This window comes from Phyllobates terribilis, unplaced genomic scaffold (assembly GCF_046119375.1).
Source record: "Phyllobates terribilis strain yellow unplaced genomic scaffold, ASM4611937v1 Scaffold_12__6_contigs__length_324123572, whole genome shotgun sequence".
Lineage (NCBI taxonomy): Eukaryota > Metazoa > Chordata > Amphibia > Anura > Dendrobatidae > Phyllobates > Phyllobates terribilis.
In genome coordinates this window covers 140538948-140561832 of record NW_027362772.1, presented here as the reverse complement: position 1 = coordinate 140561832, position 22885 = coordinate 140538948, and the positions used below count along the sequence as shown (strand labels likewise).

General features: G+C 37.1%; 1 protein-coding gene across 1 annotated transcript in view; it reads right to left on the bottom strand.

Annotated features, from left to right (window-relative positions):
* Positions 1-578: 578 nt before the first annotated feature.
* Positions 579-22885, bottom strand: part of GRIN2D (glutamate ionotropic receptor NMDA type subunit 2D) — a 1421508-nt gene continuing 1399201 nt past the window's right edge. Inside the window, exon 16 of the mRNA XM_073656309.1 lies at positions 579-19283. Within this exon, the coding sequence (XP_073512410.1) occupies positions 17784-19283 (1500 nt within the window). The 3' untranslated portion in view covers positions 579-17783. The remainder of the gene's footprint in view (positions 19284-22885) is intronic.

Below are 22885 nucleotides of genomic sequence, written 5' to 3'. Positions count from 1 at the left end.
GAAGCATTTTAATTTCCAAGGTTGTATATGAAACACCAGCGCTCCCACTTGAAGCTTCTGTTTATATTCATTTTTATTTCCAGACTGATCAGATGATCAGAGTTTTCAAGTTGAGATAAAATGTATGTAAAGAGGGATTAGTATTAAGTAGAAGTGGATAACAACCCTTGTAATGGAGGATTTTACAGCATCGTAGATTCTGTATTATATATGACTGTGAAGCTTTCATTATGACATACTACCGGTTATAGATGATTTAGAGAGGATCTAAGTGGACACTGCCAAATCCTTGTATGACCTTCAAAGTGCTTGTTTTCATTGTGAAGTGATGCCCATAAGAATTAACTGCTCAAATGACAGATTAGGAAAGAATAGAAGCATGTGGGTACATAGGAGAACACCTGACAGACAAGAAGTCTGTCTCCACATCTGATTTAACTTCACAACAGTGCACTTATGAAGACGACACACTGGACTGTGGCAACGTTTTCCCAAAATAAATGATGCAACTCCAAAAATAAAAGAACGCAGAACACGGTTATTTATTTTATAGTGCTTTTATTAATCCATTTATTGTCTATGACTTTTCTTAAAAAGTGACCCCATCTCCTCCATTAATTACATAAGCAAATTATAATGCCACAGCAATCAGTTACATGGTATTGCTAATAGTCACTCAACTGACCTGAAAAATCCTATTCAATATATTGCAGTACTATGTGACTACTTTCCAGAGGGTTTAACTGTCAATATACTGTATATTCAGTGGGTGTCATTGGCTGGATTACCAGAGGTATAATTTACATATATCACGTATATGTAATGTTAAACTTTGTATTAAAGTGTGTCTCAACAGTAATAATAAATGACAACCTCATTGCAGTCGTTTTTGATCATCAATATATAGAAAATTACCTGCTTACTATGTTTCGAACATATGAATGCAACTTTGTATCATTGTAGGGTTTTCTATCACATCCCATCAAAAATTCAATTAGAGAATTTTATTTTAAATGGAAATACATTTAATCAAATTATTATGAATGATCTTCTTTATCAATTACACCTTTGTTAACAGAATGGTAAAAAGTTACGCCACATACTCGTCTCATTGGTTCATTGGTTAACATTCAACATGCTCAGCAGTTTGGTTTGTAACAGTTAAAAAAAATGAAATATTCAATGATATTAAGAATTTTAAACATTAAAAATTAAAAAAAAAGAAGTGAGTAGAATCTGGGAAATTGGATTCTATGGGTCAGAATGATGAGACATTTATATCAGCGACTTCTTCATCCATTCTTGAATAGCAGTAACGTCAAGGACAGTTTGATCTAGAAGATGACCAAGGACCAAATAATGTCATCAAAATGTGGTATTTGTATGTTTTTAATTAATAAAAAATTGCACTTTGTAAAAGATATTTATTGGAATAACTTTCATCAAATTTCTTTAGAATTTCATCAATTTCCTAATCAATATGAGTCATCATGAATATTGATAGTATATAAGCTCTAACTTAAAAGAATAATAAATTAGTTGTTGGAAATGCAGGGTTTCAGAGTGATTCTCACTATGTGGCCATGTTCACCCATTCAGTATTTGGTCAGTATTTTACATCAGTATTTGTAAGCCAAAACTATGAGTGAGTGATAAATACAGAAGTGGTGACATGTTTCTATTATACTTTTCCTCTGATTGTTCCTCTCCTGGACTTGGCTTACAAATACTGATGTAAAATACTGACCAAATACTGAATGTGTGAACATGGCCTCTTTTAGTAACTAACCTCTTTATGAGTGGCCTAATATCTATTATAAGGTTATCTATCTTGGATCTCCAAGATCCAAGAGGTCAACGTAAAGAATTGTCCAGTCTGGAAATTTTTTTTTGAAAAACAACTTTGCATGTTGTAGAATAATAAAAGAAAACATCTTGATCTTGGTGATCCTTTGCCACATCTATCCCCACTAGTCTTTGCAATTTTTGCTCCTGAAGTGACATGTCAAAGTGGACATTTGACTACAGCAGCAAATCACTGACTGTAGCAGGTCACTGTATATCCTCTCGCAAAGCAGAGTGGGGGACCAGGAAGTGTTGGAACCAGAGTGTCATTGCATTTAGTAAAGTGTATATGTCTTCTTTTAATATTTTGTATCTTTCCAAGTTGTTTCCTACCCAAAAAAAATAGATAAAAAATTGACTGCACAACCCCTTTAATCTGATAAATGGCACGATTAGTTGAATAGATTTTGTGGCTTTTATTACTAGGCTTGTGGGTGACAACTCCCTTTTTATTGACCAGGTGTAATAAAATCTATTATCATTTAACCATATGTAAATGAGCACAATTACTGATTTCCTTGAGAAGTAAAATGTTTCCATATGAATCAAAAACTTTCAATTAGTCAAAGCTGAAAGTACTGAAAAGCATAAAAAGTATAGAACTGTCTTAATATCGTTATTTTTTTTACTATACAATAGTCAAAACATCATTGTCATTTCTTCCTAAAATATACATTGATTACAATGTAATGGTAAAATGTTGGCATCTATTACATTTATATTTATCATCAAGCACAAAATAATATAGTAACCGAAAAAAAAAACGGTAGTGTTAGTGAATTAAAATATTAGTACCACCCTTTACATTGGTTCTTAACATGACCCTGTCATGGTTATAGGTCAATTTGTAATTTCATTGGCGTAATCACTCTGGATAAAACTGATACATATTAGATTATACATGTATTGCACATATATTATGGATACTTTACACTTACAATGACAAATATGCAAATAGCTCTTAACCAAAAGGTAGAACGTTTCTTGAAAATAATCCACTTTCTTTCTCTTAGTGAGCAGAGCTTTATTAGTTAGTTCTCCATTCAGCAAATACTGATATTTAAGGCTCCCACATTGACTTATAGACTATCCACATAAATGGCACTTTTGGATGAGGGATATATGGTCACAAGGAACTAATATTGTACATCGCAGGATCACAGACACTGGACAGGTCACTAACTATTCTTGCTTACTTGTTTAGAAAAATTCAATCTATTTCAGTTGTGGAGTTCAGCTAAGCACACTCATCAGAGAAACAAGCCATTCAGACTTTTACCAGTATTTTCCTTATTTAAGTGTTAGAAAGCAAATGATAGTGGCCAGATATATATCATATAGACATATATGATTTAAAGGACTTTTTGGACAATCACAACTTATCATCTATCCACAGTGTTGGTGAAACGTTGCTAATCACTGGAACTCCCACAAGTTACAAAAACAAAGTCTTTGGAATAAATGGAGATAGCAAAGTATCAGTGATTTCCATCAGTTGCAAAGGCTTTATAAGGAGCACCTGTGAGATTGACAGCTAGTCTTTTAAATGGGGGACTTTGGACCCTTGCTCTTATTATTGGGGGGTGTAATGAGATCCCCAGTGATAAGCAACTTTTCAACTTATCCCTTTTACCACAGATGCAGTGGATGATAGCTACAGTAAGGTGAAATTATTCAAGTGGAATTGAATTCTACTCAAATTTTACAAAAATCTGTTTTCTCCTGAATGTAGATTTTTTTGTAATTCATTCCTCACAAATTAAGCCAAATTGCTACCAGTTGTGGCCACCATTTTGCTGAACTGTACAGGGTACCCCCGAAAAAACCCATGATGCCTCACCGCTTGCCCATTGCCCACCATCCTGTTCTCATGGCCTCTCCTTTCCACAGTCATGCATCAGTGTCTTTATTCTAGAACAGGACACATCCTATTCTCAGGCCCTCTTTTTCCACAGTTAACCACCAGTGTCTTCACTGTAGAACAGGACTTTGGCCCATAAACAGGCCTCGGAGGTTACAGCATGTCGAACCATCATCAGGTCACAACACGCCGTGATCTCCAAGGCCTGGTCATGGCCAGAAGTCTTGTTCTAGGGTGGAAACACCAAACCTCAGAGATCAAAGTGCACTGTGACCTCTATGGCATGGTCACAACCGGAAGTCCTTTTCTAGAATCAAGACACTAGGCATCAGAAGTCACAGTGCACCGTCACCACTGAGGTCTGATCATAGCCAGGAGTCCTGCTCTAGTTTGAAGACACCAGGCCTTGGAGGACATAGTCCAATGTGACCTCCATGGCTTGGTCATGGTCAGAACACCTGCTCTAGACAGTAGGCCTCAGAGCTCATGATGCACAGTCACCTCCAAGGTTTGGGCGTGGCCAAAAGTTTTGTTCTAGATTGAAGACACCAGGCCTTGGAGGTCCTGGGGCACTGTGATGTCAAGGCCTGGTCATAGCTGGAAGTCCTGTTCTAGAGTGAAGACACCATCACACGACTGACCTGAAGACTGACTGCAGTGAAGTGAGTTTAATTTATTTTTAAAATTTTACCCTGATTGTGCTCTGGGGTCTACATAGACTCTAGAGCATAATAAGGAATATTCAATTTGCAGAGAATAACTTTGATGCAAATCAAATTTGCCAATAAAGTCGGCATGATTTGACAAATTCAAATACCTCCAGATACTTTTATCACTAATGATAAGTTGAGTTTGTCAGATAACTCTTTAAAAATATAAGATGACTATTATAACATACTGGACTCTTGTACAGACTAGCAATTTCCATAGCAAACAATTCTTGCTATCATTTTTGTGTTGCAGGTACTGCTAGTGGTAGTTGCCGACACCTCTCACACTATCCATTTAGTGTTCATAAATGAGGCCATTTGTAGGTAGTATCTCTTGAATAGTGGTGTGTAGTGGACATATTCATTTATACCGACGGGTCCAGTTTAATGTTTTTTGTCCTTTTATGATCTGGAAACATAATGGCAATACCATGTTACAATTCTCACTTTTGGTTTGGCTGAATCATTCTCTTCATTCCCATTCCAAACATGAACAACATATATTAACAATTAACATTAATAAGCACACAGTGTTAATACATCTACATTGACATGTTATAAAATACATACACGGAACAGTCCTACAACTTAAAGTGAAGAGTGGGAAAGAAAAATGCAACAACACGCCATCAGTATGCTTCTCTCTGATGTTATTGAGGCACATTTGAAAAGCAGGTTCATTTTTTGCCATTTATCATCATATAAATTCCATTACATCCCAATGCGTTCATTGTGGCAACACGTATCAGCACTGAGTTCATTAGAATAAAAAGAACATGAAAAAAAAACGAAAAAGTTTCAAGAAGTTCCTGAGCATTTTCATGGCAATGTGAGGAAAAAGTCCACAGATGTGTACGGAGTTGGCACCTTGGGGACAATTGATGTGACGTTCTCTGTTCACAGCAATGTATCTCTTGTTAAAATGCACTGAATGATTATACACAGCATTAGTAACGCGGCTTGGCTTCAGTAGATATAAAACACCATTTAAAAAGGAACTCGAAGGACACCTTGTACATTAAAACCCACATTGCAGCCAACATTACATCTTTCTAGAGAGTTTCTAATCTTCCTGGAATATCTACAGAAAGCCAGAAGGTCTGAAACTATGAATAAAAGTACCTAGACAGAAACAGCACGGAACATGGGTAACAAGCACTTGGGAGTAGAAATGAGGCTGAGATATCCACAGAGATAGATCTGTACAGAATATACATGGCAGATGACTCTGATGGATAAACTTTAATATATATTTTCTCTTATCAAGTGGAAATTTTTTCGTAAAAGTAGTATTTTTTTTTACATGAAAAGAAAGTGTCAAACTCAACTTGATACATCCTAAAACTACATTCACATTAAAAGGGATTGATTTGTTCCCAGTTTTAAAGATAGGTGTCTCTTCAAAAACATCATTCGAGTAAAATGCAAAGCGATCCCCGCATTCTGAATTGATGGCATTGTGTCAAAACTTCCATAGACTAGAATAAAACTGTAATTTCTTCAATGTAATTTCAGACAGCAAATTAATTCCTGTATTCATTAAGACAAAATCTAGAAAAAATGTGCATTTTAAAATGTCACCTGATTTGCAAAACTTTTCTTTGTGAGACTTTAATCCATACCATCCAATGCAGATCTAGGTAGAGTGTAAGTCTTTTAACTGTTTCTTTTGTGCACTTTGATAACTCACTGAGTTAAGATAACCAAGTAGGCTCACCTACAGTACCATGAAAACTACAGATACGGTTCATTGGAATATCACAATGACTTGACAAACTGTTTCTTGCTAATGATCAGTTATGGGCTTGGAGCAAACATACACACACAATTACTTTGCCAAGTCATAATTCATTTTATGTGGGGATTTAATCAAACAAATAAATGCATAAACTTTTAATTATAATTTTTTTCTAACATCTAAGAACAATTCCTGATTTTACTATTTGTCAAATCAGGATACTTGGGGACCAGGATACTAAGGATCAGGATACTAAGGGCTCGTTCAAATGACCGTATTTTCGGCCCAAGTGCTATCAGTGAAAACAGACAGCATTCGGACCAATGTTACTCAATGGGGCAGAGCAGATGAGCGATATTTTCCACTAGCTGAAAAAAAAGCAGCATGTCCAGTTTCTTCCATAAATTTGATGAGACTCACCCAGCCAAGTCTATGGGTTCGCCAAAAAAAAGCAGTCACAATATAACATCCGATTTTTAAGGATACATTGCACTTTTGTAAAATAAAAATTGTAAATGGTCTTGTAAATGATTAATAGCTGCTATAAAAAAAATGTGACAAGAGAAAAAAAATCATCCCATTTTTCTGGATGAAACTGTGAATGACTTTTTATACGCTCGTGTTTGCCTACCCTTAGTGCGACAAACTGTGATTATACAGTATATGATATATGTGTTTTTCTATATTTTATTCATAGGTTTGGACACTGACAGCCATTTATGAAGAAATCATCATCTTAGCAGTAGATAGGCTCTTCTTCACCCAGTACAAAGTTGATGTTTGCAACTCTTGTCCCGTACACATCCTAGGGCAAGGACCACCAAAATTTATGGAGTTTTGACACCTGCCGCTACCAATCAGGTGGTGACTTCTAGGCCTGGACTTCATGCTTTATATATGAAACTAAGAGAGATAAGGAGAACACTTCTGACATTTATAAAATACTCCAGTAGAACTGATAATGAGTCTATTCTTTTAGATGAAGTGAACTACTATAAAAGAAGTGACATTTCAGCTTAATTTTGAATAATAACTCACTGTCTCGAATTTCGGTTTCTTTTTCCTGGGATATGTATTTTATCATGTAAAGAGAGAAGAGAAAAATGTTCATATTTCATGTTGAGAACGTTTTTGAGCTGTCAGTGAAAAGACAGTGTTTCTGTCCGACTCTTTTGCTCAGTTTTGATGCATTAAACCAATAAGTTTCTAGTAAGATGTATGAAATTTTTACATTATTCCGACAAATCAATGATCATGTTACCTTTGATTCTACAGGAGCAGGGATTTAAAAATAAAAAAAAACAAGTTTAGTCAATAAATTGTCATATGTTTTTTCATTGTTTTTATTATTGAGTTGAGGAGCTGAATAACAGTAAAATAACTCAATATTTTGAGGTGAGCGAAACGATGCTAATCAGATTTTTGTAAATGTTTTAGCAATTCACTGAATTGCCAAAAATGGCTACCGCATAGCTGTGCTGTTTCTAGAACTGAGCTTTATCTGTGAGGGTGGATATCAGGGTGGGCTCTTTGCAGGAGGCATAGAGGATAGATATATTTCAATATAGGACTTTGTCTACAGGGGCTGAGATTAGTTAAATTATGTTTGTTGCTTGCTGCAAAGAAACCAGAAATGTGAAACTGCAAATTCCACTCTATTGATGCATATAGCAAAAGATTATCTTCTTTTATATGCATCAACAGAGTAGCATTTGCTGTTTCACATCATTTATCTGTCTGGAACAGGAAACAAACAAAACTCTGAAATGCCATTGTGGGGAACTGCAGGAGATTTGAGGTCTGCTCTAACAAGTTAATAATGTTACACTACACAGGCTGCTATAATGAAAAAGATGGCGGAAGATAAAATTGATCAGACAGGGTACTCTACAGGAGTATACAGTGCAGCACAAGGTGAATTTTACACTTAGATTAGCTTCACTGGTCAAGGTCATCAATGTCTGATAGGTGGGGGTGACACACCCGGCACCCTTGCCAATAAGCTGTCTCCAGTGTCGGCAGTGGATGGAATTGCTCAGTTACAGAGCTGCACAGCCCCGTTGATGGAAGAGTGGCCACATCCATTAATATTTATTTTTTCCTTGCGGATGCTGGTAATTTTTTTCTTCGTTCATGACAGCACATCCACCCCCTATTCTGTCAATGGAGCTGTGCAGCTCCGTAACTATGCAGTTACAGCAGCCACCAACACCAGGGCAGGAGTGCTGGGTGTCACACCCCCACCGATCAGACATTGATCACCTATCATAAGGATAGGCCATCAATGTTAAAGTCCCAGACAACCCCTTTAATGAAAACTCATTTACAGAACCACTTGGAAAAGGTCTTTGCATTAAGTTATTAAAAATAAAAGGAAAAAATATATATATGGCTTCTTAAATGCAAACATGTAGTGTTTGCTTCCTTTTCATTTCAGAAAAATGCATCATTTATTTCATGTTTTTATGGCAGGAAATATTTTTTTCATGACAAGTGGCTATAAGACTATATCATATGCTTAGACAGCACAGTAATATGTCTGTTTTTTTTGTCCAAATCTATAAATGCTTAAAAATTAATGAAAGGGTCGCGGTGTCAGCCTATTACTTTTCTGTTATTATTTTGCTGCCCTAAATCTCCTTCTTGACATAAGACCCTGAGAATGAGTTCACATAAACCAGGTAACAGGTGCAAAGCGTGAAAAACAAATATCGATATCTTCAGTAACGAGAGATTTGGACAATATTGGTATGGAACAAAATTGTTGGAAAAAGACAATTGAATAGAGATGAATTATGTTAAGAATTTCTCATCTTCTGCTTCTAACTTTTCCGAAACTGTATTTTTTTATATACAGATATTGCAGCTAAAAGAAAAAATAATACCCTATGCTATTAACATAGCATACCTCGGAAAATAAAAAATAATACCCTATGCTATTAACGTAGCATGCCACGGTGCTCAACACAAATAATATAGCACCACGTCACGCCAATAATATGTCTAAGGGTGGTAGTATGCTATGTTATAAGCATGCCATGTGTAAAGGGAATTGTTATCAGGCTTTTGCCATGTAATCTGATAGCAGCATGATGTAGCGACTGATACCCTGATTCCAGCAATGTGTCACTTGCTGCTCTGCTTGCTGTCATTTTGTCATGTTTTCTCTGCTGCAGATCTAGCAGTTCTCTGAATGCTGAGCTCTGTATAACTCCACCCACACCACTGATTGGCAGTTTCATGTGTACACTGTGCATAGAAAAAAAGCTGCCTATCAGTGGTGGGGGCGTGTTTATAAAGAGTAGTTGACTAGGAGGCACGAGACACCTAGTCCTGCAGTGATTAATCTCCTACTGCTAAAATATTGATTGTATTGAAACAACAAAAGACAGCCCAGTAAGTGACACATCAACGGAATCAGGGTCTCTGCTCCTACATCATGCTATTCTCAGATTACATAACAACAATATGCTGATAGATTCTCTTTAAGTCACTTATTGCCTGCTATACATCGGTAGAAAACGTTTCCACCAAAAATTGAAAAGTATCGAATAAAATACATATATAGAAGCTTATATTTTCTTTTTTTTCCTTTTTTTTATCCTGTTAATTCCACTATCTTATAACTTTCTTTTTTTCTGTGTTTTCCAAAAAAGATAAGAAGAAATATTTGCCATTTTAGCTCATATAGATGTCACCTACAGGAAATGCGCTGGGTAATAAAGAAACATAGGGAGAGGCAAAGCCTCAAGGTATAACATGGTAAAAAAAAAACGGAAACCATGAGTGCAGAACCACTTTTATCTAAAGGCCTTGATATGTAATATCTATCTATCTACAGTATCTATCTGTGACATCTATGTAGGTGCCTGCCCTTCCTGCCTCTGCTTCTGTCACCAGGCAGCGCCCCGCCTTTGTTGAGGGTGACACAAGGCAACAACTCTAGTTCCACGTCCTTTGGAAATTATAGTTCTATCTGCACTGAGAGATCAGGAGTTAATTTTTCTGTGTTAGCTTCCTACTGAGTGGCCTGGGAGGGGCTGCAGGCTATTTAAGCTCATGAAATCCTATTGTTCACTGCCACCTATAATTTTACTTGATCCAAGAGAATTTCTCAACATCTTGTTTTGAATTCTGTAGAAATTCCTGATTTTGACTGTGGCTCGTTTTTTGACAATGATCCTGCCTTGTGATTATACTGACAACGATACTGACTTCTTGACTCTTACCTGGCTACTAGACTATTCCACTTGCCAGCTTGCACCACCGAATGGCAGCTAATCTTTGGCCCCTGCATAGGGGTCCAGATCTTAGTATAGTGGTTAAAGAGAAATGGCCAGGGCAACACTTGGGATCTGGAAAACGGAGTAGCTAGCGCCAAGCCTGTTTGTGGTAGCCCTCTTTAGATCTGCCAAGGGGCAATGAACACTGCTCCTGTTGTACTATCTACTGTATCTACCTATCTGTCTAATATCTATCTACAGAGTCAGACTGAAGAACGTTGGGTCCACCAGAAGATTTGATTCTGAGGGCCAACCTTTCTTCCCCACTCAAGAGCCCTTTAGCAGCGGCAAGATTTGCACTATGAACTCTCCGGAAGGAGAAGCCAGGGCCCACCGGAAGATTCTCCAGTTCTCTGGTTGGCCAGTCCAGCCCTGTATATTTATGTGTGTTTTCAGAAACTATTCATCCATTTTATTAACTGGTGGAATATCATGGATAAATTCTGACAAGACTACCATCTTATTGGGCTCCATATCCTATCTTAGTATCTTTCAGGCACTCTGATTTCATTAGCAGGAAACTAAAAGATTTAGCACAGTGTTGCTATTTAGAGAACATTTCTTTATTATTAATATGATTTTTTTATTAAAAGTATTGGTACAATTAACCAACAGTATTCTAATGGAGCTTCTCGAGTTATCACAATAACAAATGCACAACACTTGAAATATCCCACATATCAGGTGTATTTCACCAATTGCCTTCTTCAGTTTGTGAACAGCTCTCTATTATTTATAAATATGGGACAATGCGGTTTCATCTGTGATAAACCTTCAAGTTTAAATGTAATGAATAAAAACTAATATTGATTGTCATTGTTCCATGGATCAATCTGGTCTACATATGGGATCTATATATGAAATGTAAAAGCAAAGAGTTTGATATATATACATACATATACTTTACATTCAAAGTATTTGTTTTGCTAGAACTCTTCCTATGTAAGTTTTAACAGGAAGATAACAAATCACAAGAAAACATAAAACCAACAGGTCGGTACAAGGAAGTCCACATCCTTTCACCCCCATACCTCTGACCTAATCTCCTGATACCTCCTTACCCATATTTTCCAGTCCTCACCAAACCTACTTTTGTTGAGTATTGGGTGGATCAGAATTTATTTCTATGATGTTTTCAGAAAGTTTTTTATGGCTAAACAACCCATTTAATGGCACACTAATAATAATAATATTAATAATAATAATAATAATAATAATAATAATCAGGATGTCTGCATAATCTGCATTTGTCTTAGATAGGAAACTAAATTTTTCTGCTCAAGTTATATAACACTACAAGGAACAACCAATTAAAATGACTGAAATTATTTTTAAAAGACTATCACGAACAACTAATTTTATCATTCTTTTTTCAAAACTCGGACAATTGTATTCTGTCATGTATGTTAATTTAAATTAGATGGGTAAAAAAAGTATTGGGAATTTTCTAAAATTGTCTAATATTTAGACAGTGTAAACTTACATTAAACCGTACTTCAAATACACCATCAAAGTGGTTCCTTCTGTTAAATATGGTGCATTTTTAGACCGTCTAGTCTTAGTTTGCACTGCTCATTAGTTGGCTCATTATGCTCCAAAAACTTTTGCCCAAATTTTAGTGCAAAATGTTACATTTCATTCTGCGAACCCATTCCATTGAAGCCACTGACCATTTAAACTAAACCACGCTCCAATGTCAAGCTGAAAAAGTGTCTAAAATGTATAATAAATAAGGTGCAAATACATGTAAGATAGCATTTAGGCACAAATCAAGCTAGACTACAGGTGCTTTTACATTGACATATCTCTGATTGTTTTTAGACCCTACATTGAATTTTACCGCTAATTGCAGGTAAATGGGTAAGAGGGAATTTCTGATTAATGTAGATATAGATGAAGGCCTCGATTCAGCCAGATTGGTGATTTTCATGCCAGTCTTGATGGAGACAGATTCCCCTGAGGCAGGCATTTTAATGAATCAACAGTGTTCGTGAAGTAGTATGCGTCTCTGTTCCCCTTGCCATAAATTTTACTCCAGTCAGGGATTAGAGTAAGATTTCTGCATAAGGAACAGCACAGATCATCATGAATTAGTAGTGTCATGCCACCATTGCATCCTCCTTCCATCTGAGCTCTGCCCATTTTGGCAGAGCTGCGTGAAACTAGCATGAAAATGGCAAAAGTCACAACACATTGTCTTTTCATTCATCCTTATCTTTGAAACTTCTGTTTGCTGTCAATGAACGGAAACATTTTTGTTAACATCCAAAGGAATAAAATCTGCAGACAACAACTTTTCTTCTAGCAGCACAATTGATTGCAGTCTTGGGTTTTGTTGACATCTGTTGACTAGTGCTGCGCGAGTGTGCTCGGTTAAGCCTTTCCCCGAGCACGCTCGGGTGCTGCCCGAGTACTTTCGGCGTGTTCGGCATCTATGCTCGAGCCGCCGTGGCTGTATGTATCGCGGCTGTTAGACAGCCGCGACACATGCATAGATGCCGAGCATGCCAAAAATATTGGGGCAGCACCCAAGCGTGCTCGGTGAAAGGCTTAACCGAACACTACTGTTGACGTATTTCAATAATATTTCAATTGGAAGAAATAGCTCAGCTTGCTGTATTATATTTTCTGGTAATAACGGACATCAAGTCTAAAGCTTGAAAGACTCCAATTACAGTCACGTTACTCTATAGGGCACAAATTGTATACATCATGTGAAAGGTCCATCAATACAAACCATGAGCAGGGCCAGAGCAGGAAAGCTACTGAGCATGGCAGTCCATCACTGCAGGTTGTCCTACCCTCTAGCAACAAAAGAAAAGACCTGCAGTAGTAATATGGATGAAACTGAGATGTATTCATAGAAAAACACTTCATCAATGCTCGATTAAGTTATGAACAATATTTGGGGGGGGGGTCATAAAACCCCTTTAAACTTTTTCCCTATAATACTGCAAACTGGCTGGCAGAATAGTATGGCTACTAGACTGCTAGAACCAACATAAGCAGTTTTTGTATTGATGATATGTAAGGGAAGATTATAGACAACTGACACAAATCTTAAAGGCAGGGTAGGATTATATGAATGGGGCTGTGGGGTCACTGCTCATATCTACTTATAGAACAGTTTTGACTTTTTCCCCTTTATGGTGTCCAAAGAATGTGGAGAGTAAATCCATCAGGGACTTTCTCTACAAAGTCTAAGATACATCTAAAAAATACTGTATATTGTACAATTATTGCATTAAAGTAGCTCCAATGTCACTTGGACGCTTTTGTGAATTGCCAAATCACAGAATGTCAATTGTGTGGAGAGGAGGTCACTTTTTCCATTTCCATGATGTACGTCCATGAGACTCAGTCTCATTAATTTACATTGGAAAAGTGACCCCCACTCCACATATAAGACTCTGTGATTCGACAGGACACAAATGTGGTCACATGATGCCGGAGCAAACCGGACTGGCACTGGAAACAGTAGAAGATGGCAACTGGTGAGTAATTCAATACAATCTCTACATACAGATTACAATTTGCTGAAAAAAAAGAAAAATAAGGAAGAATCACCGCAGTGAGCCTTTAAGAATGAAGATTAAGAACAAAAAGTGGTCAAATGAAATAGTAAAATGTCCATACATGACAAAAGTTACAGAAACAAATTTTTAATTTTGATTTGATTAAAAGAGGATGTCTGGAACTTTAACATTGATTGTCTATCCTTAGAATAGGTCATCAATGTCTGATCGATGGGGGTGCGACACCCAGCTCTCCCGGCCACTTAGCTGTTCCTGGTGCAGGCAGCAGCCAGAACTTCTCAGTTACAGAGCTGCACAACTCTGTCAACTGTACATTAGCCGCGGCCGGGTACTTCAATCCATCCACTATTTAAATTAATAGAGGGCGAATGTGCAGTACATGGCCGTGGCCATTCTTCCATCGACAGACCGATGCTGTGCAGCTGAGCATTTCTGGCTCCACCGACACTAGAAACAGCTGATAGCCAAAGAAGAGGCCATCATTATTAAAGTCCCGGACAACCCCTTTAAGGAAACATTATTTAATTTAACTGTTATATGTTATATGTTACTGAGCAATACCAAGTGAGCATTAGCACTGTTTGCTAACCAGTTCGTCTTGCAAATTATTTAGCATTTTATCTTATTAGAAAGAATGGGATCCTCTTCACATGAAATGAGAGAGCAATCGGTACAAATTTCAATCTGATTGAATTAATTTCTATATTTGGCCCCTAACAGCTCATGCAAACATCTAAATAATGGCTTAGCACAAGCTCTGATTTGTAGGAAACCATTCTAAATATTAAAGAACTCATACAAATCTATAGGGCCATATTTTACCCTCAATTGCCTCCAATTTCCTGTAGATACAGACAGATGTCTTGGATATGTTTGCTAGCTTTATATGGACTCCAACAGAACCAAAAACTCTAATTTCAGTGGGAGAATACATTTGTCAAGTGACATTGAGCACAGGCACCATATGGCACCATATAACACCATATAACACCATAGTATCAAGCTGCAGGGATTTTGTGTGTCACCATATAAGCTCTATTGTGTACATGAATCCTAAGAAAGTCAACACTAGTGCATGAAATAAGGCTGAAAATTAAGGTGAAGGGTTTTAATTATCCTATTACTGTACTGTTATTCTAATTAGACCTTAAATAGATGTTGTCATTAATCCAAAAGTGGCCAGTGTTTGCTCTTATTTTATTGAATTGAACGTCTTCAAACAGAGGCTGGACAGACATCTGTCTGAGATGATCTAGTGAATCCTGCTTTGAGCAGGGGGTTGGACCAGATGACCCAGGAGGTCCCTTCCAACTCTACCATTCTATGATTCTATGATTCTATTCTAGTTGCTCCCCCGAATTTTCTAATTTTCGTCTTTTTTATAGTTGCCATACGGTTCCAAAGATATTGGCCTTTTTATTTATTCAAATTGTTGTGGTCTTTACAAGGCGGCTTGGCTCACAGGGTAATTATGCAGAGGAGCCTAAAGACATGCCCCTGAGGATCCTGAGAGTCACACCCCCTTACTAATGACCTTAAAAAATTACACTGAATAAAAAAGCCTATATCTCTTGAACCGTACTGTAGATTAAAAAAAAAATTGGAAAACTCAGCGTAGCAGTGGGAATAAAATAAAAATATAAACTGGCCACTTTTGACCTGGTAGTCTTTAACATAATTCTACACTCCTTCCTATACTTAATTTCCGATCCCCACCCATACTAGCTTTTAGAGAAAAGGGGGTTGTTGGGGCTTACCGCGCTTATAAAATTAGAGTCCATGGGACCAGTGGGTGCCATGTCTCCAGCTGGTGTGGCCCAGCAACAATACAAGGAAAAAGGAAGGGAGAGTGGCACTTCCAGTGGCTTAATAAAACAATTTTATTTAGCAAGCCATAAAAAAAACGCACAGGTTTAAAAAATGGACTAGTTTCTAGCGTCCAGGATGCCCTTAATCATATGTCTTTTTTATGGCTTTCTAAATAAAATCCTTGATTTATTGAGCCGCTGGAAGTGCCGCTCTCCCTTCTTTTTTCCATACTAACTTTTACTCTGTTATGAAGAGATACATCTGAAAAAAGGTTATCATCCTAAGACACTCAAACATGAATATAATTTTTAAAAGTTCATAAGTGATAATAATGTTACTTATAAGATTTATCTAAATGGTATTAAAATGTCATAATATTCCAATAACTCTTTCCAGGACCTGACATCTTTTGTGGTATGTCCATAACTAGGTTCCAGAAATGACATCTGATTAGCATTGTGTGGCACTTATGGGTCACAGTGCTAAAAAATGGTATTTAAAGAGTATATACATATGGAGCCGAACAGCAGCATATTGTTTAGGATATCATATTACAATTTGCTTGGTGCAAATTGACCAGTAGTATCCGTTCACTAGCTATGGTAATCGGACATAAAGTGAATTGGAAAATCCACACTGTATGTTTATATAACCAGTGACAAATTGCGAATATCTTGTATAACAGTGATACATGCAGACAACGTAAATTATAGGTTTTTACAAAATATGTGCAAGAGCTATGCATTGCGCAGGCTCGGTTTTAAAATTTAAGTGCAGGGGTAGAAAGATTCAATATTCCAGCAGTTGCACCAACCTTATAGTAGATCAGCAAGAGAACTAAAATAAATGCTGCAATCAAAATGCAGAATGTAAGAATTTACCTGAAAAGGCCAATGGCTCGTTGCTACAAGATTAGGCCACTATGTTTATTTTTTTTGTTTCTAGTAAAAATGGACTGTGGCAGAAAAAAAAGATATGCATCGGGAACCAGACTTAACTCTTAAATACTAGACATTAATCTCATATCCATTACCACCTTAATGTTAACACAAACCCTTCACAAGATGTCCAAAAAAATGTCAAACTTCAACAACAAAGTAACAGGTGTAGTAAAAAAAGATTTTTTTTTTCATTTTATATATCTATATATATGTATATATCACAGTTTTGTCTCCAAAAATAAGAAGAAAAAAAATATTTAAAAAAATCCTTACAACTAATATGTATTATTAGATATACTTGATATTTTACATTAAAAATTCTGCTCTGAAGCTAAGAAGCACATTGCAGCCAAAGGCTTTCATTGTTTTGGCTGAGTTTTAACAGTGGAAAACAAAAAAAAAAAAGTTTATCTAGGAATACTATAACTAATTAATTATATAAGTATACTAAATTTACCTAGTCACAATTATTTATGTATCTATTGCAGTGTGCTTAAAAGTGTTACAAATGTCTAAATAAGCCCTTAACATTTCCTCAAATGTAAAAGCAGAAGAGGAGAGTCTAATAAAATGATGTCCATTTATCGACTTCTCGATTTATCTCCACCTCTTACACTTCTACATACCAAATCCTCCTCTATATCAATGTCCCCATCACACCAAATAACCAGATTGTAGATGTTAAATATTGAAACCTCCGACATGACCTCCTTAAATATTGGTTAAACCTCCCATGCTGTATCATTTTCAATAGCAATTCCTTCAATGACTTGATTGCAAATGGGTCATTCTGCTGGTCCAGCCAGTAGGTAATAAGTGTAAGCTCTTCTCAAAACATTAACCAGTTAATGCAAAGCTGCAACAGTATAACAGAAAAAATATCCTTGGTATTTACTTGGTAAATCTGGATATTAAGATTTGTAGTCTAATATGGCCCATTTAAGACAAAAGTTTTTCACGACTGTAGCCGAGTTTATATTAAGTTTTGGTTTCAACTCATATAGAACAAATTTCCCATTACTAAACATTGGTGGCCTTGAAATAGCTTGGTTTCCTCTGGTCATACCTCGGACTCCAAACTAGAGAAGTGTGCAGATCCCCTTCTTTTATAAAGGGTTCCACTATGACTTGACCTAGGTTGACATTCTGGTGAAAAGATGTGTCTATGACATCTCAAATGGCATCTGCTCAGGTCCTCCAAACTACGGGAGGTAGGATGTATGGGAGCCAAGTCACAAGAGTGATGATGATGATGGAGAAAAGAGCAGTGACCTCCCCGTAGGTGATCCCAGTCCAATCTTCTCTCAAGCTTTTCATCAGAGCAGCTGAAGTATCTTGGCTCCTTATGGCAGTGAGGCTGCAGCATTTCTAAGCTATTACAATAACAAGAACCATGGCATGTATTTGGAAGGTACTCCTTGCTTAACTGTCGATATTTGCCAAGTTTATCTACTGACCAATATCTCATGGGTTTGCGGGGTGCAGATGATGTTTGCCGCTCCCTCTCTCTTGATGGGTATGTGCAGAAATAGTTTGGTGAGTACCAACAGTTATGGCCCATTTCTGATTTTACACACGGAGGCTCTCTCTCACAAACATCTGAATCAGAATCTGAAAGGTCAGCATATTTACTTTGATTTGCGCTCATAACTAGAGGGTGAGAATGGCTCCTGCACATGTGAGAACGATTAGGTTTTTTGTGAAGCAAAGGCTGGGATTCCATGTCTATGTCTTCCCGGTGATGGTGGCAATCTCTTCCACAACTACGCTCATCTTCATATGTAAACCTTGTATGACCTCCATAGTGTGAACTATCACATACCTCCACACTGGCTTTGTTTTGGCGGTTTGTGCTAGTATTTGGACCACCACCACTATAAACCTCACATTCCATCTCACATGTACTCTTTGTTTGGTAACTACTGCCCAAGTGGTCAAATTTTTTCACTGCTGTTTCAGGGGTGCGACTTCCTCGTGCTCCACCACCTGATTTTGGAGTCCGTTCTTTTCCACCTTGGTAATTTTCATATAGGCCTCTTGAAATTTTTGATTGCCAGCCAGGAGGTTCTGGAGCATCTTTTTCACGCACAATTGCAAAATAAGAGGGTGGATTTTCTAGGAAGTGTTCCCTTTGAGATGGTGGTGACATTTGACAAGGAGATAATTTTTTGTCTTTGCTGTAAGCTTGCCCTGATTCTACTAAATGATCTGAAAGTCCTTCAGGCTCAATAGGACCATAATATCTGTGAAATCCATCAGAAAATGTGTTCTTATGAGAATGGCGAGGAGCAGCCACTTTGCTATTAGGATCGTGGACAGTGCGCGTTGGAGTATACATATCTTTATAACAATTAGGACTCCTGGCATGACGCCATCTTTCCACTATGCGCCTTTCTCGTGGCAGAAAGTTGGAACATGGTAATGGAGCAGATGGTGGTGGGGGTGGTGGTACTGAATTTGATAGTGCTGGTATTCTTTGAGAGGGATAACAATGATTTAAAGTAGGAAGCTGCTGGTCTATAGCCTTTGGATCTTCACCACTGCAACAGCTGTACATACCCTGAAGGTAAAACAGAAATGCATAGTCATTTATAAGCCTTTGAAGATGCAAGGTTCAGAAAAAAACAGATGAAATATTCAGCATTGACAATTCCTTGTAAATTTTATTCCAATTGAATTATTATTTTATGATTAATGTTATAATATTCAGAAAGTGTAATGGAAAAATGTAATTGTTCATCCACCTTATAACAAATGTTCATTATATATACACATACATATGTACAGTATATACATACATTGGCATATATATGTGCATGTATTTATATATATATATATATATATATATATATATACTTATATATACACTAAGCATGAACTCCAAAATATGTAATCCTCAGCACTGAAATTGCAACACCAAGAAGGAATGGTCATAGAATTCTGTTCATCCCTGGATTGATACACATGTTAATGATCTGTAAATGATGACAAAATGGAGACAAATTTTTCAGAACATCTCAACTGAATGAGTATCAAAAATTTGTGTTAATAAGCAAAGAAATTCCCGCACATACATGTCTTGGCATGCTATCAATGAAGTTATTAATGGTTGCCTGAAGAATGTGCTGCTGTGTTGAATTGCACTTGGGCAAATTATCAAGATCTTCTTTTGCAATTCAAGAAAACAAAAAAAAAATAGTATCGCCGTTAAACAGAGATACCAGTTTTTTGTTTTTTTTCATGAAGTATACAGTATTTACCTACTCTGGCTGACAGGCTTCCTGGATCTTCATAAATTTTATACAAGCAAGTGGTGGTGGAGACATCTACCTGGTGAGTTATAATCATTTGAATTATTATTTTGCAATTGCTGTCCAAGGATGGAGATGCTGCAGGACTTGGTAGCTCATTCAGGCTAAGCAGGCTCACTGTAGCATGAGCAACATGCAGCCTTGCATTGCTGTGTTGAAAAACAGCTCTTAGGACCCTTTGGAGAAATGGCAGCACCACTGGTTCCATAACTAAATAAATATAATGCTAAGCTGTTAGGGAACCTGGAATTAAGACCAGAGAGTTCCAGATACCATACACTATGTCACCACACAACATCATCCCAAGAGTAGGACCAGTTTGATGTTCCTTTGTGAAGACCTCTTCATGGCATTGTCCATGTAGTCTCCTGACCAATCTCCATTTCAGCCTCCATTCAGCAGTGCAGAATATTCCTCAGACAACCATTAATAAACTCATTGATAGTCAAGGCTGTAAGTAAAGGGATTTCTGTTCATGGCGCTCATTCTCGTTAACAAATACATTGAGATGTTTTGAAAAAGTTGTTTCCATTTTTGTATCATTTGCATATTATAACATGTGTAACCATCCTGTGTTTTCCAAAATTCACTGACGTTTTCTTCTTGCAATATCAATGTTGAAGATTGTACATTGAATACAATCTATTCAACAATGTATTTACCTTGCTACCTTGTATTTTTCTTCTAATTCATCTTAAGCTATTTAGTGACATAAGCAGAATAAAATTAGCTTGAAAGCAGCTTGCAGTATTGACATGATATTGACGTGCATTATACATGGACGTACTTATCTTACCTAAAATTCAATGCAACATGCCTTTTTCAAGTCTGTTCAAATATCTTGAATATTTATACAGACTAAAAGCTATAATACCATAAACAGATATTATCCCCTTTTCAGATGTTCATATTATTGCTTATTTGAGACATTTAATGATATGGTCTATCAATAAAATTAAATTTTAAACATGGAGAACATAAGAAAACACTCAATTTAAAGGGATTTTCCCAGAATTGAAGGTTATGCGTTACTCATAGGATATTGCTTGCCTATTTCTAGCAGTCCTGTAGACAATGATTAAAACAGAGGTCAGGTATGTGCATTGCCGCTCCCTTATGGAGAGGAATCTCGGTTCTACAGACCTGTTCTACAAATAACAATAATTTTGTCTAAAAGTGAATACATGAAAAAAAAAAGAAAGTATAGTGCTTCATAGGATAGCAATTAAAATAATTAGAGATCAAGCAGATAAGTTGAGGTAAAGGTAGGACTCTCATCTGGTAGAGTTATGCTGAGAGCATAACAACCAAAAACCTATGTAGTGAATAAGCGGGTGGCAGCTGAACCTGTCTGCTCTGACCTTACCGGGTAGGTTTAGTGAGTAAGCTATATGGTAATGGACAACATTCTTGGACAGATTTCTCTCAGTATAACAGTATGGTGGACATGTTCTATAATGATTCTACATCCCTAGACAAAGTGATTGTAAATTAGTGGAAGGCAATTTTCATGATATTCTTGGGTCTAGGTGTAAACCACGCCATTCCTCAAATTTTCCTTTCACTAATATATGATTGTTTTTTGTATAGGGAAGTAAGCTCTATGGAATTAAAATGGTCAACTACCTTTTTCAGTTACATAAATCTTTCCAATAATGTTGGGACAAAATTCTGTGAGAATTTGCAGAAGAAAGCACTAATACCAGGGAATACCCTATACCATGTGATTTCCTTCAAAATGACAGGGAGGACAGAAGAGTGAGCCATCTTTTCTTAACTTTGCGCCAATTAGATGAGAAAGACAAAGTGACCAGAAGTTTGAACAAGCCTCAGCACCCCTGGAGTCTCCAGTATTAGATCAAAATGATAGGATGGACAGCAATGTGAGCAACCTGTTCTTACCTCAGCATATATGGTATCTCCAACATTATATCAGATAGACATGGTGGTCAGCAGTGTCAGCAGCCTCTTTTTACCTCAGCACCCCTGGTGTCTCAAGGTTTTGATCAGATAACCAGGGTGTACATTAGTGTGAGTATGGTATCTCCAGTATTATTATAAAAGAAATATGTGGTAGACAGTTGTATGGGCAGCTTCTTCTTACCTCAACACCCCTGGTATCTCCAGCACCAGTGGTATCTCCAGTATCAGAATGACAGAGTGGACTGCAGTGTGAGCAGCCTCTTGCCTTCACACTCCTGGCATTTCTAGCATTAGATCAGATAGACAAGGTGGCCAACAGGGTGGAGTGGCCTCTTCTTACCTCAGCTCCATGGTATCCCCAGTATTATTAGATCAGAAAGATGTGGTGGACAATACTGTGAGCAGTCTCTTCGTACCTCAGCCCCAGGGTATCTTGAGTATTTGATCAGAATGCCAGGGTGGACAACAATGTGAGCAACATCTTCTTACAGCAGCACTACTGATATTAATAGTATTAGATCAGATAGACAAGATGTCTAGCAGTATGACCGGCTTCTACCTCAGCTCCCTGGTATCTCCAGTATTATTGCATCAGAATGTCATGGTGGATAGTGGTATGAGTGGCCTTATCTTACTTCATCACACCAATTAGCTCTAGTATTAGATCAGATAGACATGGTGGGCAGCAGTATTTTTAATAGCCAGCCAAGGGAAAGCAGACAGCTGTGATCTGGTCTTATTATTCTGGGTAAGGGCCAATATCCATGGACCTTCCCAGCCTACTAATATTAACCCTCAGCTTTCTGCTTTGCCTTTACTGGTTATTAAAAATGGGAAAACTAAAAAAAAATGAAGTGGGATCCCTCCTATTTTTAATACTAGCAAAGGCAAAGCAGACAGCTGGGGGTTGATAATAATAATGGGCTGG